Below are 27,134 nucleotides of genomic sequence, written 5' to 3' on the forward strand. Positions count from 1 at the left end.
TATATTTATTAAACTTGGGATTTTTAATATCACATTAAAGTTCCATTAAGACTTGCATTTTAATTCATCATCAATCTCAAATTAAAGAAACTTTCTTCAAAGTAATTGTTTGTTCACTTTTTAGTCCTCCTCGTTGGCGACCCCCAGTGGCCAGAGGCATTGTGTTTTTCAGGTTGTCTGTCAAATTTGGTTTTAATGTTCACTTGGACCCAAAGATCAACTGATAACAATCCAGGGGTCGAAGGTTAAAGGTCATTGTGGCCTCTTGTGATTCTGGAGAAAAAAATATATGAAGAAGTAAATTGCAGTGGTTGGCGGAGGCGTACAGCTGCAGAGCCATAACTCTGGTGGGGGCTTTGTCGTCTTTCTGTCCATCAGGCTGGAGTCCCAGATGACTGCAGACATCCAAGCCATCCTGCAGCTCCTCCAGAGACAAACCACGGCCGGGCCTCCAGCCTACAGCACCGTCACCTCCAGCCCAGAGTACCAGAGACCAGCTGTCAGGGTCCAGCCGCTGTGTGCCATCCCGACAGAGCTAAGCCTCGGCCCTGCTCCGCCTCTGCCACAGGTACCAGGCGAGAACGAGAGGGAAAGAGAAACTTTACACTGCAGAAATAGTGTTTCATGAGTTCTTTAGCAACATCTGTCTTCTTGAATTATTTAGGATTTAAAGGTATTAAGCTAATTTTAAGTCTGTGGTGTAGAGGAATACTGGAAATGTTTTCAATGTAGATACAGAGACAGGGTTCAGTCTTAATGTCATGCTGCACATGTCTTTGATCAGAAAAGCATCTCACACAATCCTTTGTTTAGTAGCTGTCTGAACACGTCTGAAGCATCTCTGCCCACTGCCTCCCACAGAACCCCGGCCCAGAGGCCACCCAGAACCAATCCAAAGAATCCTCCCCAGTCCTCCTGCACACAGAGACTCTTCCAGATGAGAACTTTGGTGGCCTGCTCGACAGCAACATAGACTCGGAGCAGAAACTCAAGACAAGTGACGCACCCTCTCTAGAGCAACGTCACCAACACCATCAAGAGCCACCACGGCTTCCGGCAGGCCGACAAGCCTCTTTACCAGACGTCCCCAGCAGCTCAGGAATGTTGGGACTCCACAGGCCAGTTTCTGACCCGGGGCTTCCAGGAAAGTAGGCCTCGGCCCCCGACCTCTCGACACTGACGGAAGGTCTTCTATCAAGCTCGACTCAGGGTCTAAGAAAGAGACTGAATATGCAAAGGAAAACAAACTGTTGACTTTCTTCCATTCCTTTTCGGAAACACTCCCAGGCCTAACGCTCCTTCCTATTCTCTGATTTAGATGTATAAAGTCCATTTATACAGAGGTATTTATACACTATATTATTAGCATTATGTAAAGTCATCATCTGCTTTGTACATACTTCCAATAGAACACTGCCAGCAACACATGGCACCCAATGTGCTTTTTACATGCATGTTTCAGTTCCTCATGTTTTCTTTTCTTTTCTGTTGCATGTTCCTCACACACGCTTCGACCCACCGGGCGATCAGGTGTGTCCCTGGCATGCTCACACACCACTGTAGCCCTCAAGTCTCATTTTCTACGACTCGTCCCTCTTCACAGAGAACAAAAGCTACTTGAAACTCCTCCTGAGGCGATTCTATACTCCAGCTTCAAGGTTCATCTTGTTTTCTCCGCAGCTCCAAACAATTGACACAGTTACAAACTCACAAAGAGATCAGTGTGCATATCTAGCGTGCCTACCGTACACCACATTGCCACAACACATGGAAATCCCTCTTTGGCTTTCAGTGGACAATTCACAAACACAGTGTAATAATAATAATAAATGTGCGTAGAGGCTGCGTGGACAGGGCACAGCACAAAAATACTTTTCTCTCCGCTTGCAATAATGAAGAACCAATTCAGGGAAACACACTGAGCTCGGGTGTGTTTCTAGAGTTTAATACATTTTCAAACTCGTTTTTCTATGACCTGATCCAAGAAAAAGAGCAGCTCTTTGTGTTTGATTTAATTTTTTTTGACTACCAAACTACGTGTGTGTGTGTGTGAATTCAGCGAGCGGAGGTTCACTGTAAATGTTCAAGACACGAATGCTTGAAGTTCAAAACACAAATGACCACAGAGTTGCCTGTGTCACATCAATGTAAGCATGTTGCAGTAAATCTTTTTATGGGCACTAACGTCGAGGCAGTTTGGAGATCGAAATGAAGAAAACTTACTTTCTCCTGCATCTTCTGAAGGAACTGATCTGAATAAAACAACCGTTAAAGTAAAAGACTCTTCAAAGTAAAAAACTTATAGATGAGATACTAGCACCTGCAGAGTAGTAATCAGTAGCTCATCAACCACACCAATCGTTCTAACAAATTAAAATCATTATCATCCCCAACCTGCCTCGACATGAATGTCCTTATATGTATGTAACATATTTAAACTGCTGGAGAGAAACTTTGACCGTCCTCCACGACACCTTTTGGTTGCATGCTTTAGGTCTTCCATTATCTTCTTGAACAAGTACAATTTCCTAAATAAAGCATCATCAGCACAGAGCATCATCTGAATGAACACACAAGTTCAGCCTTCAATAGCCTTAGCTTTATTAGCCTTTAACCATATGAACCCAACGCAGTAGAAACCTGCTCCTCCACCTTCACAGATGTAAATGTATCCAACCTTGAACTGCATGAGTTAAACCAATTAGTCATTTTAGTTTTTTAACGAATTCCAACAAGCGCTCATGTACTGCATGGAGACTGCACTTGACTATGTTTTTTAAAGGGTCTCGATCAGCTGTGTGTGTTAATGTGTCGGGTTCAGCCCAAAACTGCGCACACACAGATTTCCAGATAGTTTAAGACCTATTTTTCTATATCAAAGTCTTTAATTTGCCATTATTTTTCTATGTAACTGATTTGCTCTTTAAAAAAAACCCTGATGTGAGTTCAAGTGCTGATGGGAAGACGATGAATGCAATGCACAGCCTCTCGATGTAGCAAGCCAGACTTCAGCATGGACAGCTGGGCGCCGCGTCATACTAACGTTTTGATTTAGTTCGACTTGACGACTGATGTGGCACATTGATTTTAGAACCATTTCTATAGTTTCCACTTCAACTTCTCCCTCTGAGTTCATTCAACAGTTTGAAACAGGGGCACGGTGAAACCCCCGGCACCGGAACAGGTCCGGGCTTCATTTTGTCGCTTCACTGCAAAACCTGCGCCTTCCTGAACCCTAGTGGAAAAATATAGGTCTGTCAGAGTGGAGAGAATCAAATAAATGCTAGGAGCTAATGGAGGGAACTGAGAGAAAGCTTTACTTTCACAGGACAACACAAATGTCTGCAGCAGAACGCGGGGTCCTTTCTTTTTCTTTCTCGAGCACACATGTAGAACAAAAGTTGCTAAAGTCAACACGTCCGGCACCTGAAGATTCTTCTTCTGAACTTTCATGGGATTTGCAAACTATTGCACAGAGATTAGAAAAAAAATTGTAAATGCTGAACTGGGTATAAAGGTCACTTTTTAAATCTAGTGCTGTTCACAATTGTTTTTATGCATTTTTTTAAATGTTTGCCACTGTATTTTATACAATGCAACACTTAACAGCTAATTTGAATGTTTTCGTTCTGAACTATATTTAAAGAATTTAATTATATTGTGTAAATATACTGAGGGGATAAAATGCGCAATTGTATAAATGAATAAACACAATGCATACTGAGTAAAAAGTGTTTATTATGATTAACAAAATATGATATTTCCTACAACACCGGGTGTGTGAGGAGATTTGACTTCACTGCAAAAAACTGGCTGTGTTTATTAAACAAGAAAACAAAAGTAAGTATATGAACATACAGTTTGAAGAGCTATACTAAAAGACAATGGGGTTTTTCACATCTTTATTCAAGAGCTTAGTCTTTCAGCCTTTGCATTCAGATTTCTCATGGACTCTTTCCTCTGCTCTTGGATTTGGGGAAATTAATTCTTCAACTCGACACCATGCTATTGGTTAGGGAAATTTAAGAGATTTGTTGCACATTAAAATTGGAGAGCATAGGAAAAACTCCAAACAGAAATGTCTGAGCATGTGGAGAGTGCAAGCGCAGGGTTCTCAGTGAAAACATGACCAATCATTAAGTCCTGCTTTCAAACTGAAAGACCACACTCTTGAATAAAAGAGACTACATATATGGCAACATGTTAATATCAGTGTGGTTCAGCTCACAGTCACTTTGGCTCGTTATCAAGTTAAACAGCAAGGTTAATATGCTTCTATTAATGGTTAATGTGAGGCTCAATACAAGTTTTATAAAACAGAAGTGCACAATATTTCTTTCTTATAAAATGCATTAAACACAGACACTGCACAGGACAAGCTGCACAAGCTAAGAGTTCCTAACCGTCTGAATGTCTACCTCTTGTTCATCTGTTAATGCTGCTAACACCTACTCATTAACCATGATGCTGCCTTTGTTATGACCTTGTAATATATTTAACCATACATTCAGAGAGTATAATGGCACAATAGGTGTCCACATCATCCTTTTTAGTATCAAGACACAGAACTTTATTATAGAAATCTATTATATTCCCTCTACGGTGGATACATACTCTGTATATATATGCGCGCATGTGTGTGTACATCTCATACACCCTCAACTCATCCCCATGTGACATACAAGACTAAAGCATTATGTTAAGCATTACAAGCAATTTGTACTTTCATGTTGCGGCTCATGGCCTCAAAGTCTAATTTACTGGCCTCCCTTTGCATTCCTGTGAGGCACTGCTCCAGAATCAGCCGCCGGTCGGTCCGTGAGACGCCCTTACCTCGTGGTGCCGGGGCGGATTGCAGCACTTAGACGGCCATTGTGCACTGGATGAACTGTTGACAAGGGCGGGGGTGCAGAGAAGGGAGACAAAGAGAGGGAGATGGTGATTCATGTGCCGGCTAACGAACCAAACATCTGTGACATACGCAACACATCCCAGTAACTTCCATTCAGTCCCTTAAGACCCTTTGAGGCTAATAAACTCCTCAAGCTGTAAACCATGTGAAGCAGTGAGAGATCTATTAAGAAACTGGGACTCACATCATCATACTGGAAGGCGACAGTTCCCTGCTGCATGGTGTCTCTCCGCCTGAAGTGGTCTGCAACCGGAAGAGTAAACGCTCACGACACTGGAAGCTCACACAATTTCAGAAAAGCTGATTGCACAACAGCTTGTGACACAGATCTGTGCACTGAGCTGAGCAGAATGTCACAGCGCATGAGAGGGTAGTGAAAAGGAAAATGGGAAATTGTACATCTGCACTCGAGTGGCTGTTCACTGAGCACGCCAGGTCATTTCTATGCAACACGGATCCTGGTTCTTGTGTGTGGTACCTGAGAGGGCGCGCAGTTTGACACAGGACGCCACGTAGTCATCGAAGAAGATTCGGCCATTTTTGCTGTAGCGCTTGATGATGACAGTGAGAGTCTGAGGACTGATGTGGTAGCCTGAAAGAAAACAATCTCATTACAATATGTAGATAGTGTGTGTGACAGATGGTTTCTTGTTTCCTGTTTGGTTCAGACCGTCGGACTTTTCAGTTTTTTCTGATTCAAATCTCTTCCATAATTCCTCCTCCTAATCTCTATTCTAACATGGATCTGATAGGGACTTCACATCCTGCTAGAGGAAGCAGCAGTGTGTCTGAGGGTGTAATGTTTTCCTCTGCTGAGCTGTAAATGATAAAGAATTGACAGTGTCAGCAGTTTGTAGCTAATTGTTCCGCTGTGATCAAAAGTGTAATGAGACAGATCACACCAGTCAGCACAGATTAAAGTCTCACTGACTTCTATTGGGCCTAATTAAGTGTCCGCTCTCCATTGGATGTGCGATAAGGGGGGGGGCACTAAATATCCCTTGTGTTACAGACAGTTACAGACTCTCACCCATAGAGTTGATGGCCCGAGACATCTCGTTGGGATCGATATTTCCGCTCCTGTCCTGGTCCACCATCATGAAGTTCTGCTTCCAGCCGTTCAGAGCCACGAACAGATCCTTGAACTCGTTGAAACCCATCTTGCCCGTGTGGTCCCTCTGGTGACGGTCGAGTTAAGGTTGTCATAGCTGGATACTGACAGCAGGGTGCAAGTGCTAAAGGGAGCAGCTGGTTGAACCTGGTCCGAGGCAGAGCCACACCTGCCGTTCACATACTTCAACACTGAGTATGAAGGATAAGGTTGGACTAGGAGGTGGTGACGGGGACAGTGTGTCCACTAAACATCAGTCTGAGCTTTAGTTACAGGCCCAGTGTCATTAAGAGATGGAGACAGAAGATTAACGTCACAATAAACAAAGGATACATCGAGCATCGCGATCATGATCCTGCAAGTATCCAGGCTGAAAGCTGCAAACAATCACAACATGTTAAGATCACATGAATATCACAGCTCCGTATGTTCATGGTACAGTGGAAAAAATAAATACAAAACATTTAACAGCTTCTCTCTCTAAAGTTTTTTAAATGTCTGTAATTCTGCTGCAACCTACTAACAAGGTCAATTTACAAAAGGAAATCAGAATAAGTATTCTTTCAAAGAATCAAAAAAATTTAGAAGCTGCATTTCCACTGCCAGAAAAAACATGTGGCCCTTGTTATCACTTGTTCCGGACTGAATTGTTATCAAGACGCTGCTTAAATTAAGTTTCAAATTGAGTTCCATGCACACAAAAGGTTCCGCTCATGCAGTGGCTGCTTTCGTTGGGTACACAGCACAAAGGCCCATCCCTACAATTGCCCCCTCCCCCACCAATACCTCAGTTCAATATACAGTCCAGGCTTTTGTGTTCCAGAGATTACAGTGACAGACAATTGGCTTTACTTTTTATAGGTATTCTAAAGGCAGCAGCTGCATAGCCTCTCATCGTACCTGAGGTTGGATTCACTAAACACAAAAGACTAGAAAAGCAGCTGCTAAAGTCGACAGGAGTCAGATGAGTTATTCAAAAAGCCAATATTTGTGGATAACTTTCAGAATCAGTCAAACCTGCTCAGAGTAAATACACTGCTTCAGGTTAGGTGCTTGCTGCAATATTGAACATTTAGAAGCATGATGGTGTAAACAGACCTCACGTTGCTCGGGTTGTACTGGGGGTGATGGAAGAGCTGGTTTTTAATAAGGAGTAAGAACGTGCAGACTAAAACACACATCTCTCCATCTGCTGCTTCAATATTGATCTTTTTATGCTAAATCTTCCTTAAACACTTAAATGGCATATGAATCAATTTCACTGCAAAGAAAATCTGTTCAGAAAATGATCGCTGTGTTTGAATTAAGAATGTATTTAAACCAGAGTATTGAAGCATTGCTTAACACGAACAAAGGGATTCCTGAATGAAGTCTTGTCAAAACGCTGTTGATACACAACACATGAGTTCTCTCAGTTCCCCTGTTTGTGTGTCACATCTATGTGGGAGGGAGAGTAGTGAACTTACGTTGGTAGCTGCCAGTGAAACCCGACTGAGTCAGACACCTCTGGAGTTCCTCTGCATCCACCTCACCGTCCTGTACAGAGCAGAAAGTGTTTTTCAGTCCTGAGTCATGTGCGACTGAAATAATCACAGTCTTCAAGAGACCTGACTGAAGTGGGACATGAGGTAAAGACAGAAATCCTGCTAACACTCAAATAGCGTGCTACACATGTTGAGTGAAAAAAATCAGGAAATAAAGAGAGACGCTTGCTCTGTTTCCTGTCTATCATCCACTGAGTCCATCAACACAATCAACAAAGGCTGTGACAAAAAATATACTTGAAATCATGTCACATCATGCAGTAGAAACTGTACACGTCCTGATTCATGTGTGAACCAACACAGTGGTAATTCATTTCAACAGGTAAAACCGAGTTGTACCAAGTCCCAACATCTCTGAGCCATGGGGTGTTTCATGAAGCCTGAAGCAGCTTCTTGTTCTTGTCCAAACATGAAACTAGGAAGTGAAAGAAGGTCGGTCGAGGAACAGCTGCAGCAACACGTCAGTGAAATGAAGCTGCAGCTCACAGACACACAAACGCACACACTTACCTGGCCTGCTATGGCTGTGAAGTAACCCCACATGGGATCGTTGGCAGCCAGTTGTGGGGCACCATATTGGGCTTGATAGCCTCCTCCATAAGCAGGGTATCCTCCCTGGGGTGGTGCGCCTCCCATGGGCCCACCCATTTGCCCCGGCATGGGACCTCCCATGTGCCCTCCTGGCATTCCCTGCTGTGGCATCCCCTGAGCGGGCATGCCCGGCATCGCACCCCCATACTGAGGAAGAACACAGGAGAGACAGGGATGGTATTTATGGAGCTGCTCAGACAAAGTGCTAAATGTGTTACCTTTATGAAGATACCAGGATTATTCATATAGATCCTGTAGATACACACTATTAGTAGAGGGCATGTCATGTTGAGCAGGGGCCTGAGAAAAGGGCCTCGTCGATCAAAGGTCACCTAGGTGTCATCTTGGACCCTGTTGACGTTCAACTAACTGTTGTGAAAAGTCTCTTTCAGCTAAAGATTATTGCAAAACGTTCACTCTTCCTCTCTTTCAACGACCACAGTGTCTTGTAATGTCTTCATCTATTTGCCACTGGACTGTTTCAGAGCCCTGCTTTTGAGTTTTAGAAAGTGATCCCTGTCTGAGTTGCAGCGAGTGCAGTAACAGGGACAAAGACAACATCTCATCTGTACATGCCTCTCTACACTGGTTCCCAGTGGTTGCATTTAACTGAAGACAGGTATGATCTCTAAAGCTTTTGACTGTCCTGTGTTGTTTTTCAACATATTATATTTTATCGTTGTATTATATAGCTGGAAAACATCCTCTGTATGTTCTCATCTTGCGTGTTTACTAATGGTTTAACAAGGACAACACATCCTGGGTAATCAAAACAAGAGGCAGTCCAGCCCACAACTGTCTCATTACGAGGGAGCGACACATACTCTGAATCTAATTATTACTACAACACTAAGTGACAACTGGAAAATCACACATTGACCTTTAGCTTCTTAAGTCCAGGCCTTAGTTTTTGTTTAAATGTTTCTGGCTCATGAGTCACAAAGATGAAGACAATAAAACTACAACAATAATTGTCCTGCCACAGTCTTATTATGAGCAATATAACAAAGGTTCAATATGAAGCAGTGTAATGAGTATGTACTTTGTGAGTCTTACACAGGAGACATGACACATGAGGGATCTACATCAGATTTGTAAAAGGTTTCTGCTGTGAGTCACGTGTCCAGAGTTTTGAACCTTCAATCAGGAGCAAAGATATGTTTCTAAATTGAGTTCAGATCTTGATCATAACGTCTCACAGATGAGGAACATTCCTGGTGGAGAGTCACGTGACGGAGAGTGTGTGTATTTAGGTGCCTGGGGGGGTGGGTGTGTCTTGAGTGAGGCAGTATATCTCCCGGGTCAGTACATACACACTGACATTATGTTGTACATTGAACCAAAGTACTTTTACGTCACTAACCACACACTATATTAACAGGATCTCATTGTTGTCCTTTCTATCGTGGATCGCTTTGGTGTTCATCTATAACTGACTCGTTTTCCTCATTGAATTGCTGTGATTGGTTCTAACGCTGCTCTTTAAACACAGTTTGCTTGATTTGACCTGTTTGAGATCAACGGGCTGAGGGGGTCCGCCTGGATGTGGATCCCTGAAGAAACATTATCTCCTCTAAAAACTCACGTCGTTGTGACTTCATGACGTCAGGTTGTGTTTAAATCTTAATGAAGTTATTTGAGAAGTATATTTAAACAGAACCCGACTCAGACATTAGTACAAGTGGAGAATCCCCTTGTTACAGGAACAGAGCGGAAGCTGAATCACAGTTATCGGAATCTGAGTGGAACCGATGGGAGCTCGCCGCTCGTCTAGCTGCTGCAGCTCGTTTAACGCCGGGCAAATGGCCGCGGACACACACTGTACTCACCCCGCCGTATCCTGGATAAGCCATGAGACGAGCGACAGCGATGAAGACAAGGAAAAGCTCAGAGTCTGTGAAGAGTCCCTGGTGCAAAGCGATGGTCGCTGTGTTAGCACGCCTGTCACTTCCTGGTTGTGCGAAGACTGTGCCTACGTCATTTCCGAGTTTTGCGCCTGCTACCGGAAGGGCAAGGAGTTGACAGCGCTGTAGACAAATGAGGGAGGAGGAGAAAAAGACACCGATAAACTCCGAGTGGCTTTCACTTACCCTCGTAATTAACATACATAAAAGTTACCTGAACGCAACACAGTTGAACTTAAAAGCAATACATTTCTATCACAAAATTATTGCCAATTATTACCTTATCGATATTTAACTTCAAAGTGTCAAAGCTTAGATACTTACTTACACTATCTTATACTATTCGCACTATTTGTATATCGTATTTGCACTATTTCTAAACGAAAATATATTTTTGCACATTTGTGTTTACGTACAGACAGTTTTTAAGGTTTTTGTTTGTATTATATTGCTTTTTTTATTCTCTTTTCTGTCTCATTTTCCTGATGCTATAACAACTGAATTCCCCGATGTGTGGATAAATAAAGTTTCATCTCATCTTACATTTGTGTGGTTTCAAGAAGCTTTAGATTCACTGCACATTTAACATGGGAGAAATATGAAAGTCCTGCGTTTCCTCCTTTTCAACACTAGATGGGGTTTTAGAGTCTATTTCTGATGCTGTTTGAACAAAACACCACAATTCATCATATTTCTAGGTTTATCTTATGTTGTCTTATCTTATCTAACATCTGTGTGTCTCTAATATTTTATACTTATTTTTTAATGAACCTTTAGATTCAATTTACATTTAAAATTAGAAAAACATGTTCGTCCTGCGTTTCCTCCTTTTCACCACCAGAGGGTGCCTCAACAAAAAATCACAATTCATCATATTTCTAGTTTTATCTTATTTTACATCTCCTAGCCGCTTTTATGTGAATCCAATTTATTAGAAAATGTCTTTAGTATTTTATTCATATTTTTTTAATAAAGCTTTGAATTCAGTTTTATATTTAAAATTAGAAAAACATGTCTCTCCTGCGTTTCCTCCTTTTCACCACCAGAGGGTGCTTCAACAGTAAATCACGATTCTTCATATTTCTATTTTTATCTTATTTTACATCGCCTAGCCACTTTTCTGTGAATCCAGTTCATGACAACGTGTCTTTAGTATTTTATCCATATTTGTTTATGACGCTTTAGATTCAGTTTTATGTTTAAAATGAGAAAAACATGTCTGTCCTGCGATTCCTCCTTTTCACCACAAGAGGGTGCTTCAACAGAAAATCACTATTCATCATATTTTTTTATTTAATCTTATTTTACGTCTCCTAGCCACTTTTATGTGAATCCAGTTTATTACAAAGTGTCATTAATTGTTTTTCATATTTTTTTATGAAGCTTTTGATTCAGTTTTATATTTAAAATTAGAAAGACATGTCAGTCCTGCGTTTCCTCCTTTTCACCACCAGAGGGTGCTTCAACAGAAAATCACAATTCATCATATTTCTAGTTTTATCTTATTTTACATCTCCTAGCCACTTCTCTGTGAACCCAGTTCATGACAAAATGTCTTCAATATTTTATCCATATTTTTTTATGAAGCTTTGGGTAAATTTTATGTTTAAAATTAGAAAAACATATAAGTCCTGCGTTTCCTTCTTTTCACCACCAGAGGGTGCTTCAACAGAAAATCACAATTCATCATAATTCTAGTTTTATCTTATTTTACATCTCCTAGCCACTTCTCTGTGAATCCAGTTCATGACAAAGTGTCTTAAGTAATTTATCCTTATTTATTTATGAAGCTTTAGATTCAGTTTTATGGTTAAAATGAGAAAAACATGTCTGTCCTGCGATCCTCCTTTTCACCACCAGAGGGTGATTCAACACAAAATCACTATTCATCATATTTTTTATTTTATCTTATTTTACATCTCCTAGACACTTTTATGTGAATTCAGTTTATTACAAAGTATCATTAATATTTTGTTCATATTTTTTTATGAAGCTTTGGATTAAATTTTATGTTTAAAATTTGGAAAAACATATAAGTCCTGCGTTTCCTTCTTTTCACCAACAGAGGGTGCTTCAAAAGAAAATCACAATTCATCATAATTCTAGTTTTATCTTATTTTACATCTCCTAGCCACTTCTCTGTGAATCCAGTTTATGACAAAGTGTCTTTAATATTTTATCCATATTTTTTTATGAAACTTTGGATTCAATTTTATGTTTAGAATTAGAGAAACATATAAGTCCTGCGTTTCCTCCTTTTCACCACCAGAGGGTGCTTCAACAGTAAATCACAATTCATCTTAATTCTAGTTTTATCTTATTTTACATCTCCTAGCCACTTTTCTATGAATCCAGTTCATGACAAAGTGTCTTAAGTAATTTATCCTTATTTATTTATGAAGCTTTAGATTCAGTTTTATGGTTAAAATGAGAAAAACATGTCTGTCCTGCGATCCTCCTTTTCACCACCAGAGGGTAATTCAACACAAAATCACTATTCATCATATTTTTTATTTTATCTTATTTTTCATCTCCTAGACACTTTTATGTGAATTCAGTTTATTACAAAGTATCATTAATATTTTGTTCATATTTTTTTATGAAGCTTTGGATTAAATTTTATGTTTAAAATTTGAAAAACATATAAGTCCTACGTTTCCTTCTTTTCACCACCAGAGGGTGCTTCAAAAGAAAATCACAATTCATCATAATTCTAGTTTTATCTTATTTTACATCTCCTAGCCACTTCTCTGTGAATCCAGTTCATGACAAAGTGTCATTAATATTTTATCCATATTTTTTTATGAAGCTTTTGATTCAATTTTATGTTTAAAATTAGAAAAACATGTCTGTCCTGCGTTTCCTCCTTTTGCACAAACAAAAACATCACAATTTGTCATATTTATATCTTATTTTACATTTGTGGGTCCCTTATATTTTATACTTGTTGTTTCATGAACCTGTAGATGCAATTTATATTTGAAATTAGAGAAACATGTTATTCCTGCGTTTCTTCCTTTTCACCACAAGAGGCTGCTCTAGAATCTTTTTACTGATGCTGCATGAACAAAACACCAAAAATCATCATATTTCCATAAAAACCAGGTCAAGCAAGATCTGGACTCAAAGTCGTTTGCACAAGGCACTGACTTGCTTTAAAAATACAGAAAATTAAGAGACATTTTTAATATTTCAGCTGCAACCTGAGGAAAACCAAACTGTCACTTTAACTTTCAGGAAATAAAATAACACTAGAAAGGACAATTAACATGTTCAAAAATACAGTGGACGGATGCGGTGGAGGAAAAGCAAGTGCAGGGGAGAGAGGATGAATCCTGCACACTGTCCTGTGGGCCTTCATCAGGTAAACCTAACTCACCAGATGAACACCCCTCAGGACAGAATGATTCCTCATCTCTCAGGACAATACAGATCAAATGTTCACAAATCGTGCATCCTGTCGATCTCAAAGATAATCAGCCATGAAAGATATTTATCTGAAGATACAAGGTGAGAGGATCTGCAGCCACGAGGGCGACACCTTCAATGCATTTCACCCTCCACTGAAATGTGCAGTGACTCCAGCAGAACAAGCAGCGTGTCACATGATATGAGGAGCAGGTCGAGGACGCAGCAGTAACAGTCAGATGAGTGTCTGACAGCGCTGCAGGTTCAGGATGACACTGCTAACCATTAAGGTAAATATGCTGTGAATAGATCTGAGAGCTTATGGGAATAATGGGAAGTTTTTGTGAGTCGCCCGCTTTGTTTTGTTCTGAATTTGAATTGACAACATGGCTTTGAATGGAACAACTGGAAATGACTTGACAATTGTTCTAAAAACAAGTGAAACTATTAAGATAAAATAAGAGAAGATAAACTTTGTGGAGCCCACGTCATGGAATTCACTTGTTCCAGCAGCAGAGAGTGGAAATGATGTTGTGAAAGAATGAAAGAGGCAATAAAATAAAATGAAACAATCCAACCTAGGGATCCTGATGGAAAAACCTGCAGTTTCCTCCAGAATATTATGATATTACCCTGACAACAGTAAATAACAGTTGTGACAGAGTGAGTGATATGCCAGAGACAGCTCTGAGATCAGCTGCTGCTTCAGTACATGAAGCAGATTCACTCAGAGCTGTGAGGATGTTAGTAGAAGCTTCTCTGAGCCGTTTCTAAAACCAGTGATTCCTTCAAGCTTCTCCCGAACAATAACATCCAAACTCAAAACGCCCCTCGACCTCAAGCCAAGAATTCAATTAGAACATTCCCACTGTCACCACATCTGTCCGAATGAAAACCAGCTCCTCTGTTTACCCCCGAGAGGAAACAGGATAAAAACAGTATTGTGCAGTGGAGCTGACACGTGATACATGCTGGTGTTTAACCTCAGTTCACCTAAGTTTGTTCAACACTTACCAAAGTGCTGCCTCCCTTTTTTTGGAAGTAACAACATGTGTAGAAACATCTGGAATGTGGAGGGAAGTCTGAGCTCAATGCCCTGCAACTTAAAACACAGGCAACATGCACATTCAGACCAACAACAGAATTATGCACAGCATTTATAACACATATAAACTTTATTCAGAACCTTCCTTAACAATGTTAACATGAGAAAAAAACAGTCAAATTAACGACAATAGTTAGAAAACACAACCAGTGTTGAATGAATCTGATGCTTTGTTTGATTTGATGATGAAAACAGACAGAAGAGAAAACGTGATCATGTTTTCTGTTTTTAATTCTAAAAGTGTGTTCTGCTTGATTACATCTTCTTTCATGACTTATCTATATATATATATACATATATATATATATGTAAAAGTATGTCCTTTATATCCTCAGTAAATTCAGTATATAAACAGGATTCATTCACAAATCAGGACTCCTTCACTTTCTTTCTTACTCACCATCCCTCTCTCCCTCTCTCTTTCTGTTTCCACACATGGACACATCTGTGCGAGTGTGTTCAAAGTGACACCTATCAATGATTTGAGCTGGTTTAGTGTCAGTTAAATGGAGAGACCCATGAAGTAACGCTCTTCAAACAAGCCCCGGGGCATTAGGGAAGACGTCCACTGTCTGTTTGTTTGCTGAGGATGTCCGGTGTGCAGAATATGATGTCTATTCCTCATAAAGGCACAGCTTTATATTTGTTAAGCTTTTAACAGGCTTTTAGCTCTGCACTTACACAAAGGGAAACTTCCACGGGCCAAAATGGAATTTTATTTCCCAGTCCAACTCTGAAGTGTCCTGGACGCTGCCATGTTGTTCTGTAAAGATCATCATGTTGTTCTCTTGAATCATCAAGTGAGAGATTTCCTCTTCGAAGTTCTATTGAGGAACCAGACAGAAACAGGAAGGAGGATATTGATTATGTAAATACATGGTATGGGATTTATGAGGGTGGATCAGTGATGTTATGTGGAGTCAGCTGAGGGTCATACCTGAACATGACCTGAGCCGACACCAGGAGAACAACTGCTTCTTGATGGCAGCACTGGAAAAGTACGTTAGCGGAAAGTTCACGTGAGCGCCACCTAGTGTTGAAACAAGCCAGGAAGTCACCTCATAATCACCATGAGGTTTAATAGTCTCTCTAGAGTATAGAACCAGGTGGTGAATATCATTTGTACGTTTGAAATCCTTCTGCACAGTTTAATTATTCATTGAAGCTCTAACTCTGCCACAGCAGTGCAACATGGCGCCATTCGTATCCGGGATCTTTTGGCTTCACTTCTGGAAGGTGGGAGGAGACGTGTCATCCATCTTCATGTGCAGCCAACAGATCCAGACGGTTAATGATATTATTAGGATTAACATGACATGTGTTTCATATCAGAGGCACAATGACCAGTCCATGCTTCTCGCCCAGTAAACACTACAACTCCCAGTTAGACAGGACTTATGCACGTGTCAACTCTTCTGCTGCAGCTTTAAACCAGAGCCCGTTATTCTTCATGAGCTGCAGCAGAGGTAGAACCAATGAATCACATCCAAACAGTCTGTAAAGATGTGTGGAGCCGGAGCGGTTTGGGGAAGAGCCTGGTGACGAGCTGCACTTCCTCAAAAACACTGGGACTTGACGAACTTTACACCGCAGGACGTTTATTGTCCCACCTTTGAAACTCAACGCGAGATAATATTTAACTGCAAAGCCAGCGTCGCATAACTTTAGAGCCTCTGGATGCAGTGGAACCCAGTGGATCGATGGAGCTGTGATTAGGAGGGCTACTGGTTCACATCCCCAAACCAAGAGAGAAAATGGTTTGTTGCTGGTTTGCAGATTCTCACATGAAGATGTTGTGCCATGTTTTTTATTTAATTCCTGACTCTTGTGCGCCCAACCCACGAACAGGGCTCCATCGCCAAAGTGCTGCTGGGACTTTTTGGATTAGCGATCGTCGTCATTCTAATCGCGGTGCCCACGACCTTGTTACTGAAAAGTGAGTGTTTGCTTTTTAAACGATTCACATGTTGACATTGAACGGATCAATCGCTCTGACGCACCGTTAAATTCCTCCAGGAGAATTACGCACGCGTCATTACGCACGATCCGCTTGGAGCGTTGTTGAATGGCACCTTAATGTTTTGTTTTCTTAAATGTTTATCCAATTCATGATGTTGCATATTTTTATCTTTCACATCTCAGTAGATCTCTATATCTCTCCAAAGAAGAAGTGACTCAGGATAAGCTCTCTATCACTTCCAGCCTCTTATCTTCTTTTATGATGAGGACTATGATGTAACTGTGATTATCTGTGAACTATGACTCGTCTGCCAGGCTCTCACTCCCCTAACGCACGTTTCAGAGGAGCAGGGGGGCGACGGCAACGAGAGGTCCTTCACCTTGGAGGACGTCTTCAACAGCTCACTGAAACCAGCGGGCTACAGCATGAGGTGGATCTCAGGTGGGAGACGCTTTACGATAAGCACAGATATGGAAAGGAGGAGTGGTACCAGGGTGGAGGTGGGACATGGGGCCAGTAAACGTATCAATGCAGATGCTTTATTATCATCAGCTGCTCAGCTCTGTCCTGGTTACTTATTCACTCCCTTCATTCCAGTGCCATGCACATGCACGCGTGGAGGTGCACGTGCATGGCATTTTCTGTTGTTTATCTACAGTTTATAAAAGTACAGAACAAAACACGTGCAGTAAATGAAGATTTACTCTAGAGGCGACAGGATGTATAATGTATCACTTTTGCTTTAATAAATAACCAGGTTACTGAAATGTTTTTTATAATTAGTACAAAATAAAGACTTAGTATCTGTAAACGATGATTTGAAATCATAAAATAAATGATTATATATCCCAAAATGACTTACAATCTCAAAATAATGACTTTAAATCTTAAAAGAATGACTTAGTATCTAAAAATAAGTCTCATAAACTCAGAATACTAACTTAGTATCTTAAAATAATGACTAAATATCTTTAAAAACTTGTATTGCTGCCTCTATCGTCCTCAGCTTTTTGAAATATGTTCCTCATGGAAGCTCAAATGTGTTCTCAGAGTTTTATCATGTGATACATCATGAAGGTAGAACTGAACACTTTACCAATCCATGTTTTATTGGACAGTTTAACAACAGAGCTGCCTCTATGCACTTTGAGGGTTTTACACAGATCACCACATTGAAGTAATAATAGATATATAAATGAAAATGGACAGCTGCTGTATATTATATATTATATATCATACGCTTACTGTTAATCTATAAACTGCAGGACAAGCAGGAAAAGGGATTAAAGCTGAAGTTTCAGAGGCTAAAACATTTAACTTTAACATGTGTGTTCTGATCATCTAAACCCTTTATGCAAATGGTTCACCACAGATGAGGAATATCTGCAGAAGTCCGCGGGCTCGGTCTTCCTCCACAATGTGGTCAGTGGAGAGCGTGAGGAGTTCCTGAGCAGAGACAACTTTGTAAGTCGTGTGCATCCTTTGTGTTTCTTTTTGTTTAAACTCACACAAAGAAACTACAGTGTTGTCTGAGACGTCTCTGAATCTTTTCTGTTTCTCCTCCAACACAGACGGCGAAGAAAGCGTACGACTACAAGCTGTCTGCCGACCGCAAACATGTTGCTTTCATGAGCAACTACTCCAAGGTAAACTGACCTTTACTGCACATGTGTGTGATGCGTGTCTGCTGCTGCTGAGTGACCACACAGCCTTTTGTGTTGTTTTTGTCCCGTCAGCTGTGGAGACATTCGTTTACAGCCTCATATTCGCTGTATGACCGGGTTCTGAAGTGAGTACCTCAGCTGTGAGTTTTAAAAAACCTTCACTACATTCGTGCAAATCTCTGAGATGTTTTCTCTGAAACCTTTCAGCAAATTTGTCACACCCTCCGACATTCCTGATGAGGTGCAGTTCTTTGCCTGGGCGCCCAAAGGGAACAAACTGGTGAGCCCGGGCCGACTAATGATTGGTTATATATGCATAACCTTGTGTGACACCCGTGTTATTTCAAGTGGGTGCTGGTGGAGGCCGTGGCTCTCAACCTTTCCCAAACACTCGAGGAGAGGGGCTTCAGAGGGGTCAGGAAACAAACCTTTGATGAACTTTGTATTTCCAGGCCTTTGTTTGGAACAATGACGTGTACGTAAAGACCAGCCCCGGCTCCGCCCCACAGCGGGTCACAGTCAACGGCAAGGAGAATCAGATTCTAAATGGGATCCCAGACTGGGTGTATGAGGGTAAGTGGTTGAACGGGAAGCATTAATGAGTCTTCTCTTTATCTCAGTTCTGCTCCTTGATTCACACATTCATTAGACAAGGGAAACAACATGAAACGACCATGCATGGGTTAAGGACCTGAGTACTTCCTCCACTGATCACTTCCTAGAAAGCAGAAATTGAAAGTGTCACAAACCATCACTGGAGCGTTAACTGGTGTCTCTCCTGCACGTCCCAGGAACATGCAGCGTTGTTGAAAAGTAGAATAGTGACTCTTTTGGGGGAAGTGATGCGATTCTTCTGCTACAGTAAAAACAAACCGGAGCAACGTTTCCACAGAACAACACAGACGTGGTCCATGTCTTCACCCGAGCAAGAGGAAGACCTGAACGCTAACGCAGCTTCTCTCTCTCCTTCCTTCCAGAGGAGATGTTCTCCTCCAGCCAGGGCCTGTGGTGGTCACCGGGGGGGAAGTACGTGGCCTACGTAGAGTTTAACGACACAGAGGTCCACACTATAGAATACTCCTGGTACGGAGACAACCAGTACCCCACCACTGTTTCCATCCCATATCCAAAGGTGGGACATCCAATCTCAGCTTATACTGGCCTCATATTGTTGCATATCATTGAACTGTGTGTCATTATTCACATTGTCTTTCTGTGCAGCCAGGAACTCCCAACCCTGTCGTCAAACTGTTTGTTGTGGACACTGACAACACGGCGGCCATTACTGAGGTCGTTGTTCCAGCTTCATTCAGCTCAAGGTACGTAACAGATTATGCATTTTATCTGTTAGCCTCCAAGGAATAGACAGAGTCCGGAGTGTTGTCTTCCTCTCGCCCTCAGTGAGCACTACCTGGCCACCGTGACCTGGGTGACAGACAACCGCATTGCTGTCCAGTGGCTGACGAGGGAACAGAACCACCTCATCCTGATGACTTACGACTTGAAGGGATCCAGTTGGGATCCTGTCCAGGTAAAAAAAAAAAAATGACATGTAATGTAAAAACATCATGAGCGTGTGCTGCTGAGATACGACCAAACATTTCCTCCTCCAGTAAATAGATAGTCTCCTCCCAGTCTGTGTGGTTCTTTCTTCAGAATAGACCCAGTTTCTTTTCAGAGTCCTGAGACAAAGTATGAAGCATTTTGTTATTTTAAAGATGCTCCACTTTCCTCATTTTAACACAGACGACAGACTGATGTTCATATATTCTCCCTCTGACATCACATGTGGCGGAAAGTTGCGACTTCTCGTAATATTAGGATTTTACTCTTGTAATATTATAACTTCTTTCATGTTTTTATAGAATGTTTGCTTGATTTAACTCTAAACACCAGTTGCTCATCGTTTTGCAGAATCTGGAGTTGAGGAGTTCCACAGGCTGGATCGGACGGGTACGTCAAAGAACAGAAAACTATTCTTTCTATTATTATATTTACTTGAAAAATCAATGTATGATACATCATTACCAGACCAACAGTCAGTTCCTCTTTCACAGGAATATAGTCTAGATCACCACTTCCTGTCTCAGTAACATTTACTAAGATTACAGTTCCCAGCAGAATGAATGAGTTTAAAATCTAAACCATAAATTCTGACATGTCATTAGAGACACACATGGTTGGTTTGGTTCTTTTCACAGTGAGAACATATAGATTAATTATTGCATTTTGCATTATATATTCTAACGTTCCTTTTTCTTCCTATAGTTCTCTCCAGCAGAACCTGTCGTCACTGCAGACAAGAACAGCTATTACCTGCTGATGAGTGACACTAAGGGGTACAAGCACATCCACCACGTGGTCGGGGTACGTGGCAGGAAAACTACAGTGTGATCCTTTATTTAAAGACAAAGTCTTTTATGTCAAATATTCTGTTGTGCTTCTTACAAACAGGCAGAAGCGACACCAATCACCTCTGGAGAATGGGAAGTCATTGACATTCTGAAAGTCACTGCAGATAGTGTGTAAGTAACTGTGACTGTGATTTGGTTTAAACTATAAAAATGTTTCTAAATCATTTTCTTACATTTTATTTAAACACTTGTTTGAGTAACGTCTGAACTCCACAGATATTTTTCAAGTAACAAGGGTGGCAAGCCAGGACAAAGGAACGTCTATGAGTAGGAGTTTTACTGTATTTTATCTTTATTTCTTATTTAAAAGTGTGTTTTTTTTTCAGACTCACAGCGTGTGTGTTTATGTGTTTGTGTGTCTCAGATGGACAAAACAAGCGACCAAGTGTCTGACGTGTTCGTTAAATTTAGAAAAATGTCAATACAACTCAGCTTACTTCAGCCACAATGCCTCCTTCTACCGAATGAGCTGCAGCGGTCAGTTATACTTCAATGATTCCTCCAGGCTCATGCACTAAACAACAGTCTGTGTATTTAAACATGGGAATAACACCCCTGTACTCGGTGTTCACAGGTCCAGGTATTCCTTACCACTCTCTCATGGATAACAGGAATAATAAAGGTATTCTACACATTTAGAGCTGAAGCTGAAATAAAACCAAGTAGCAGAAAACATTTGATCTAATCTGTGTTTTTCTAACTTTGCAGAGGTGAAGCCTCTGGAGGACAACAGTGCATTCAGCAGCCTGATCTCTGACATCCGAATGCCCAGCATGCGCCGTGGAAGCATCAGACTTTACGGATTCGGTGAGTTATTCAGTAGCGACTGTATAAGTGACTGTGGAGGGAAATACTGTACTTTTTACTGCTTCCAGAATATGCAGTCATTGAAGATTTGTTAAAGGTTCTGAGTCCTTATAGAAATGGGTTCAAGTATTTATTAATTAGTTGCAGCAAATAGACGTATCCCCTCTGTATTTCCCACATGGTTTCATTTTAGTTTGAGGCCCAGATCTAGTTCAAAGTTGATTTTAAATAGGCTCTTATACTTTTGCTATGTACAATTTATGCTATTTTAGTATCCAATTACTCTTAGTTATATCAAAACAGAATTATTAAATTCCATAAATTTGTTGTGTTTTTGACAGATTTGTGGTACCAGATGTTTTTGCCTCCCGACTTTGATGAATCCAAGAAGTACCCTTTACTGATAGACGTGTAAGAATCACTTTTTGAACAGGAAATTAAATGAATTTGACTTCTCCAGACTGATTGTGGATTGTGACCTTCCAGTTACGCAGGGCCCTGCAGTCAGAAGGCAGATTTCATCTACAGGGTGAGCTGGTCCACTTACCTGGCGAGCACGGAGAAAATCATCGTGGCCAGCTTTGACGGAAGAGGAAGTGGTTTCCAGGGAGACAAGTTAATGCATGAGATCTACAAACGTCTGGGAACCTATGAGGTGGAAGATCAGATAACAGCGGCCAAGTAAGGAAAGCGAGGAGCGGTTCAGACAAGTCAGTGCATCATAAAAAAAAACAGCCTCAGCCTTTCCAAGGAAAAGCTTGATGAAACTGGATTTGACCTGTTTCACTGGTTGAGATGCTGCACACACACTCACTGGGAATGTCCTGATTAACACTGAGGCCGACCAGTTTAGATCGTGTCTGAACAATCTTCTCTTTGGTTTTTAGGGAATTCATCAAAATGGGCTTCATTGACAAAGACAGAGTTGCTATATGGGGATGGGTGAGTAGAGGCAGAGCTCAGTGATGTCATGTTGATGAACCACAGTATAATGATCAATACCCCCCCCCCCCCCCCTGCAGTCTTATGGTGGATATGTGACGTCAATGGCGCTGGGATCTGGCAGCGGAGTTTTCAAATGTGGGATGGCGGTGGCCCCGTGTTCCAAATGGAAATATTACGGTATCTATTGGTGGTTTTTTATTTTCTTTAATGTATTTTTTTTCAAAAAATACATTATTTTAAGGCATTTGTTTGACATGTGAAGACGCCAGAGGCCACATGAGGAAAGTATTCAAGAATACAAAAGTAAAAGTTGAGGTTAAAAACCAATCAGGAGGAAAATGCAGGAATGTGAGTGAACACCCAGTTAATGAGACACTGGTGAAAGTAATTAAGGCGAAGCAGGTCATTAACGAACGAGGTGAATGATGTGCAGCTCCTTCTCCATCATAAATCATCTGCATGAGGGAATCAGAGAATCCTGCAGAAGGAGGAAACTCACGCTATCTGCACTGATGTGTTTGTTCCAGACTCCATCTACACAGAGCGCTACATGGTGACGCCCGCACAGAACCCTGACGGATACGCTGTAAGTTTCACACTCTGTCGTATCGTGATCACACTGAACTCTCTGTCTTGTTGTTGTCTCATTAACTAACACACATGTGATTGTGTGCAGAACTCCACAGTAACTGCCAGGGCCAAGAATTTCCATTCAGTGCAGTATCTCCTGGTTCATGGAACAGCTGATGGTGAGTCACACAGGAACTTATTCATCTGTGTGATTATATGACACTTTCCCACTCCTGAAATGTTTCCTTACTCTGCGTTTTCCTCTGTTGTGTTTTTCCAGACAACGTTCACTTCCAGCAGGCAGCTGAGATCTCTGAGGCTCTGGTGGAGGAGCATGTGGACTTTGAGGCTATGGTGAGTAATCAGAGAAAAGGACACTAAAATATACAACATGCTCATTGACATGGACTCGTGTCATTAACGTGGAACATGTTCTTCTTTCAGTGGTACACAGACAAGGATCACGGCCTCAGCGGCTCGGCCAATCAGCACGTTTACACCCACATGAGCCACTTCCTGCAGAGGTGCTTTGCCTGAAATCCACTGGATGATCTTTTTCTCAATGTGAATGAAAAACTGTTTTAATTGTGAATGCAGGAGTGATCAATATTGTTCTGAATGTCTTGTCTTTTTTAAGTTTTCATTTGGAACATAAACTGGATAAAGAGAAAGTCATTCTATGAAATTTGTTCTTATGTATACTCAGTCGGATAGACATTCTTTTAACTTTACAAAGTGATTTATATATATTTTTACTCGATTTATGAGATAAGTGACTGTTTGATGTGATAATTGTTTTCTATAATAATAAAGAATTAAACAGAGAAACAGAAAACATGTTTTGTCTGAACTTCATCAGCGTAGTAACGATATGAGAGGTTGTGTTTTCATAAGAATTCACCGCATTGGAGACAGTATTTCAATAAAACATCATCCAGCAGAGACTCAAAGCTCAAATGCTGTAGTTAGTAAATGGTAGTATTTACTATAATATAATTAGTAATGAAACTTGGAAGGATGTGATATTAACTTTTTGGATCAGATATTGTTTAAGTACGTTTATCCAGAGATACGTGTTCACTGTCTTAAAAAGGTCGGGCAACATTTCCTCGATCTTCTCAAGAAATAAAACTGAGATCTTTACCAGACAAATCAGGCACCTGTATATAGTGCTCATGTTATTTGTCTGACTTACGTGTATGCTCCACAACTTTGTGTTAAGGTCCACCAAAGGTTTCCAAAGAGACAGAGAGGTAAAGGTGAGGACAAGGAGGAAAAGATAGAAACAGTTAATGTGTAATAGATGAGGGCGGAGCAGCTAATTAACGAGGTAGAGACACAGGAAACAGGAAATCATGAACTCAAGTCCAAACATCTATCTATCTATCTATCTATCTATCTATCTATCTATCCATCATAGTCATATAGCAGCAGTAGCCCATGAACGTGTGTTTTCCCCGAGCTGCACAGATCTCTATTTGACTTTGGCCCCTGTAAAACAGATAACTGCCAATGATGAAAAACCAGTCAATATTTCCCATCTTCTAAATCTGACAAATACTGACTCATCTGCCCGGATGTGACAGCAACACCAATCAGCCCCCCCACCCCCCACCCCATCACGATGACACGGCTGCACATGAGAGCATCTCCCCCACGTTCTGTTTAACAGGATGAACACGCTTGTTTGATCTTGACACCTAAGTACCAGCTGGCATCACGCATGAACGCCACCTCTCTGGACAAACGCTCGTCCACTCGCCCAATGTGTCGGGGCTCCGTGTCTAATGGGTCGAAAGTAACAGGTGGGCCTGGTGCAGTTGTAAAACCGGTCCACCTGAGAGGCCTCGTCCTCCCGCTCCACCTCTTACAGTATATAAGGTCCCACGGTGAGAATGAGACACACACACCAGCAACAAGCAGAGGAGGTACCTGCACAGAGAGAAGAGACGGTGAGTGTTCATTCCTGATCCACTCAAGTGCATGGTTCTATCTGAAAGTACATGTGAGCTTTGTGTTGTTCAGGTCAGAACCATGAAGAGCATCCACTCCCTGGCTGGAATCCTACTCCTCCTGGGCTTTGTCCACAGCAGCTGGCAGGTTCCTCTGCAAGAGGCCGACGACAGCTCCAGGTAGTAGTACTCAAAGTACTCTCAAATGGAAATACTGTACTTTACCTATAGTCCAGAGGGAATATAATACTGCAAGTGTGTTTTAAATATCGCCATCGAAGGCAAAGTAAAGGTAAAATCTTGGCAAATAGAAAAAACTACGGATGCAGTACCTCTCCTCTTGTGTTAGTGAAGACTTCACTGTATTTATACACAGCTTTCATTTGTCATGTTCTCTTTTTTTTTTTTACTTTTCTAATATATTTCATCAAATAGGCCTATGTCAAACTTTATCAATGTGAATAAGTAACCTGCTGATACAGGAGAAAGGAAATATAAGACTTTAAGAGTCACATTTCCAACTGCTGCTTTAGTTTGGAGGCCGAGGACACGTTAACAGACGAGCTGAGGCAGCTGCCCAGCATGAAGAGACACTCCGAGGGGACGTTCTCCAACGACTACAGCAAATACCTGGAGGACAGGAAGGCGCAGGACTTTGTGCGCTGGCTGATGAACAACAAGAGGAGCGGGTCAGTGTGGAACCAATAGCTTCTCCTATTCATTTAACAATCAAACCACTTGAAGCTCAGGGTGTTGGAATAAACTTCTGAACTTAAATAAAGTAACGACAATGAAAAAATACTGAATTGAATGTAATGAGAGTTATTATAACTGTGTAGAAAAAGAACAGTACACCAATATTTGTCTGTACTTTCCTTCAAACTCTAAAAAAAATGTCTTTTCTCATCTTAATATTATTGGTGATTCTGTGTTCTCAGAGCTGCAGAGAAGCGCCACGCAGACGGGACCTTCACCAGCGACGTGAGCTCCTTCCTGCAGGACCAGGCGCTCAAAGACTTTGTTGCCAGGCTCAAGTCTGGACAAGTCAGAAGAGAGTAGGCTTCTTCCTCTTCCTCCTCCTGCTACAGCACCAAAGCTCCCTAATGGCCACCTGCCTGTGTCTGATTCCACCGTGACGACAAAGACAGAGGGAGAAGTTGAATCAGAGGGAAAAAGAGAATCAACATTTCTTCCTGTGCCCTTTTCTCTCCTCCTGTTGCTTCTGTTTCTCCATGATTCTTGTGGTTGTGCTGAAAATAAATCACCTGAACTTGTTGCACCGTGTTAATTGACATGTGATGATTATTTCGATCACGAGAACACAAAAACATTACTGATGAAGAGATGATTTTCTTTCCTCTGAGAGCGCCGAGGTTTCCACATGATGAGCGTGAGTGGGCGGAGTTTATATTGTGTGCCTGTGTACATACTCAGATCTGAGCAGGACAGGTGGGGCGAGGCCATCAGCAGGAGGCATGTAGACGGCAGCTTCACCAGTGATGTGAACAAGGTGCTTGACTCCATGGCTGCCAAGGAGTATTTACTGTGGGTCATGACCTCCAAGCCCTCAGGGGAAAGGTAAAGCCGAGTCACACGAGCGACCTGATGAAGTCGGGGACGTGTTGTCACTCCTCCGGCGGCGTGATTGTGATTTTCTCTCTTTTTCGCAGCAAGAAGAGTGAAGTGGACCAATGAGACGCTGCGGAAGGGACCCGTCTATGTGCTGCATGTGAAGCCATACACAGGAGGAACAGGAAGCCATTCTGCTTTGCATGTTGACATGTCAACGATCTATTTAAATTTGTTTTTTACTTCTTGTGATGCAAAGATACAAAACAAAAAAAACGACTAGTCTTCTATGATGTTTATGGAAATGAAATTTCAGGGCATGTTTTTTCTACAAAATTTAAATTATTGTCTATATTTTTAAAGTGAAAACAAGAACACAAAAAGCTAAATCTCAGGTTAGTGGAATAGAGAACACTTGTTGTGTCATTGGTTTTCATAGTGTGTCATTAAACCGCTCTGCAAAATAAAGATTTTCATTGTAAAGTTGTGGTCTTATATTAAAATACCACATACTATATTTATTACATTTTCCATCCATATGAATGTCAGCACAAACCCATTGGTTCCGAGTTATAAATATTTAGTTGAAGGGTTTTGCCTCGATTTGAGGACAGCTTATCGTCAGCACACAAAAAAAAAAAATATATATAGGGTAAGCTATTGTTTTAAGGTTGCTGT

At 41.3% G+C, this 27,134-nt stretch overlaps 4 protein-coding genes across 5 annotated transcripts in view; 3 read left to right on the forward strand and 1 right to left on the reverse strand.

Moving 5' to 3' along the window:
- The window catches only part of kcnh7 (potassium channel, voltage gated eag related subfamily H, member 7), a 47,895-nt gene extending 44,309 nt beyond the window's left edge, over nucleotides 1–3,586 (forward strand). For both annotated transcript variants that reach the window (XM_062380768.1, XM_062380769.1), the window contains exons 16-17: nucleotides 379–568; nucleotides 862–3,586. In XM_062380768.1, coding sequence (XP_062236752.1) covers nucleotides 379–568; nucleotides 862–1,152 — 481 coding nt within the window. In that variant the 3' untranslated portion in view covers nucleotides 1,153–3,586. The remainder of the gene's footprint in view (nucleotides 1–378; nucleotides 569–861) is intronic.
- A 132-nt stretch (nucleotides 3,587–3,718) lies between these two features.
- Nucleotides 3,719–10,149, reverse strand: gca (grancalcin). Its single transcript, XM_062380770.1, has 8 exons — nucleotides 9,988–10,149; nucleotides 8,078–8,305; nucleotides 7,490–7,559; nucleotides 6,357–6,400; nucleotides 5,943–6,090; nucleotides 5,391–5,504; nucleotides 5,097–5,155; nucleotides 3,719–4,888 (listed from the first exon to the last, which is right to left on the reverse strand). The coding sequence occupies exons 1-8, from the start codon at nucleotides 10,009–10,011 to the stop codon at nucleotides 4,862–4,864; spliced, it is 714 nt and encodes a 237-aa protein (XP_062236754.1). The 5' UTR covers nucleotides 10,012–10,149; the 3' UTR covers nucleotides 3,719–4,861.
- Nucleotides 10,150–16,097: 5,948 nt separating this feature from the next.
- On the forward strand, nucleotides 16,098–23,744 carry LOC133933814 (dipeptidyl peptidase 4-like). The gene is made up of 26 exons (XM_062381044.1): nucleotides 16,098–16,332; nucleotides 16,424–16,511; nucleotides 16,878–16,976; nucleotides 17,908–17,999; nucleotides 18,107–18,181; nucleotides 18,272–18,324; nucleotides 18,407–18,479; nucleotides 18,652–18,772; nucleotides 19,177–19,331; nucleotides 19,421–19,518; nucleotides 19,601–19,730; nucleotides 20,114–20,152; nucleotides 20,468–20,566; nucleotides 20,654–20,724; nucleotides 20,830–20,880; nucleotides 20,978–21,090; nucleotides 21,188–21,235; nucleotides 21,322–21,420; nucleotides 21,762–21,831; nucleotides 21,907–22,101; nucleotides 22,308–22,362; nucleotides 22,443–22,542; nucleotides 22,893–22,951; nucleotides 23,042–23,114; nucleotides 23,216–23,289; nucleotides 23,380–23,744. The coding sequence occupies exons 1-26, from the start codon at nucleotides 16,330–16,332 to the stop codon at nucleotides 23,470–23,472; spliced, it is 2,226 nt and encodes a 741-aa protein (XP_062237028.1). The 5' UTR covers nucleotides 16,098–16,329; the 3' UTR covers nucleotides 23,473–23,744.
- Nucleotides 23,745–24,838: 1,094 nt separating this feature from the next.
- On the forward strand, nucleotides 24,839–26,879 carry LOC133933697 (glucagon-1-like). Its single transcript, XM_062380879.1, has 6 exons — nucleotides 24,839–24,887; nucleotides 24,961–25,067; nucleotides 25,421–25,576; nucleotides 25,826–25,942; nucleotides 26,322–26,465; nucleotides 26,558–26,879. Exons 2-6 carry the CDS (start codon nucleotides 24,970–24,972, stop codon nucleotides 26,580–26,582), a joined length of 540 nt encoding a protein of 179 aa, XP_062236863.1. The 5' UTR covers nucleotides 24,839–24,887; nucleotides 24,961–24,969; the 3' UTR covers nucleotides 26,583–26,879.
- Nucleotides 26,880–27,134: the final 255 nt, after the last annotated feature.

This window comes from Platichthys flesus, chromosome 22 (assembly GCF_949316205.1).
Source record: "Platichthys flesus chromosome 22, fPlaFle2.1, whole genome shotgun sequence".
NCBI classification, from domain to species: Eukaryota; Metazoa; Chordata; class Actinopteri; order Pleuronectiformes; family Pleuronectidae; genus Platichthys; species Platichthys flesus.

Excerpts from the sequence above, each read along its gene's own strand:
- LOC133933814 (XM_062381044.1), top strand. Across the intron at positions 18,325-18,406 it reads CTGTATGACCGGGTTCTGAA|CAAATTTGTCACACCCTCCG; the intron begins GTGAGTACCTCA and ends GAAACCTTTCAG. Across the intron at positions 20,153-20,467 it reads CCACAGGCTGGATCGGACGG|TTCTCTCCAGCAGAACCTGT; the intron begins GTACGTCAAAGA and ends TTCTTCCTATAG.
- LOC133933697 (XM_062380879.1), top strand. The coding sequence starts at position 24,970 with ATGAAGAGCATCCACTCCCTGGCTGGAATCCTACTCCTCCTGGGCTTT. Across the intron at positions 25,943-26,321 it reads TCTGGACAAGTCAGAAGAGA|ATCTGAGCAGGACAGGTGGG; the intron begins GTAGGCTTCTTC and ends GTACATACTCAG. Across the intron at positions 26,466-26,557 it reads TCCAAGCCCTCAGGGGAAAG|CAAGAAGAGTGAAGTGGACC; the intron begins GTAAAGCCGAGT and ends TCTTTTTCGCAG.
- gca (XM_062380770.1), bottom strand. The coding sequence starts at position 10,011 with ATGGCTTATCCAGGATACGGCGGG. Across the intron at positions 7,560-8,077 it reads TCACAGCCATAGCAGGCCAG|GACGGTGAGGTGGATGCAGA; the intron begins GTAAGTGTGTGC and ends TGCTCTGTACAG. Across the intron at positions 6,401-7,489 it reads TTTCACTGGCAGCTACCAAC|CTTTCAGCCTGGATACTTGC; the intron begins GTAAGTTCACTA and ends GATTGTTTGCAG.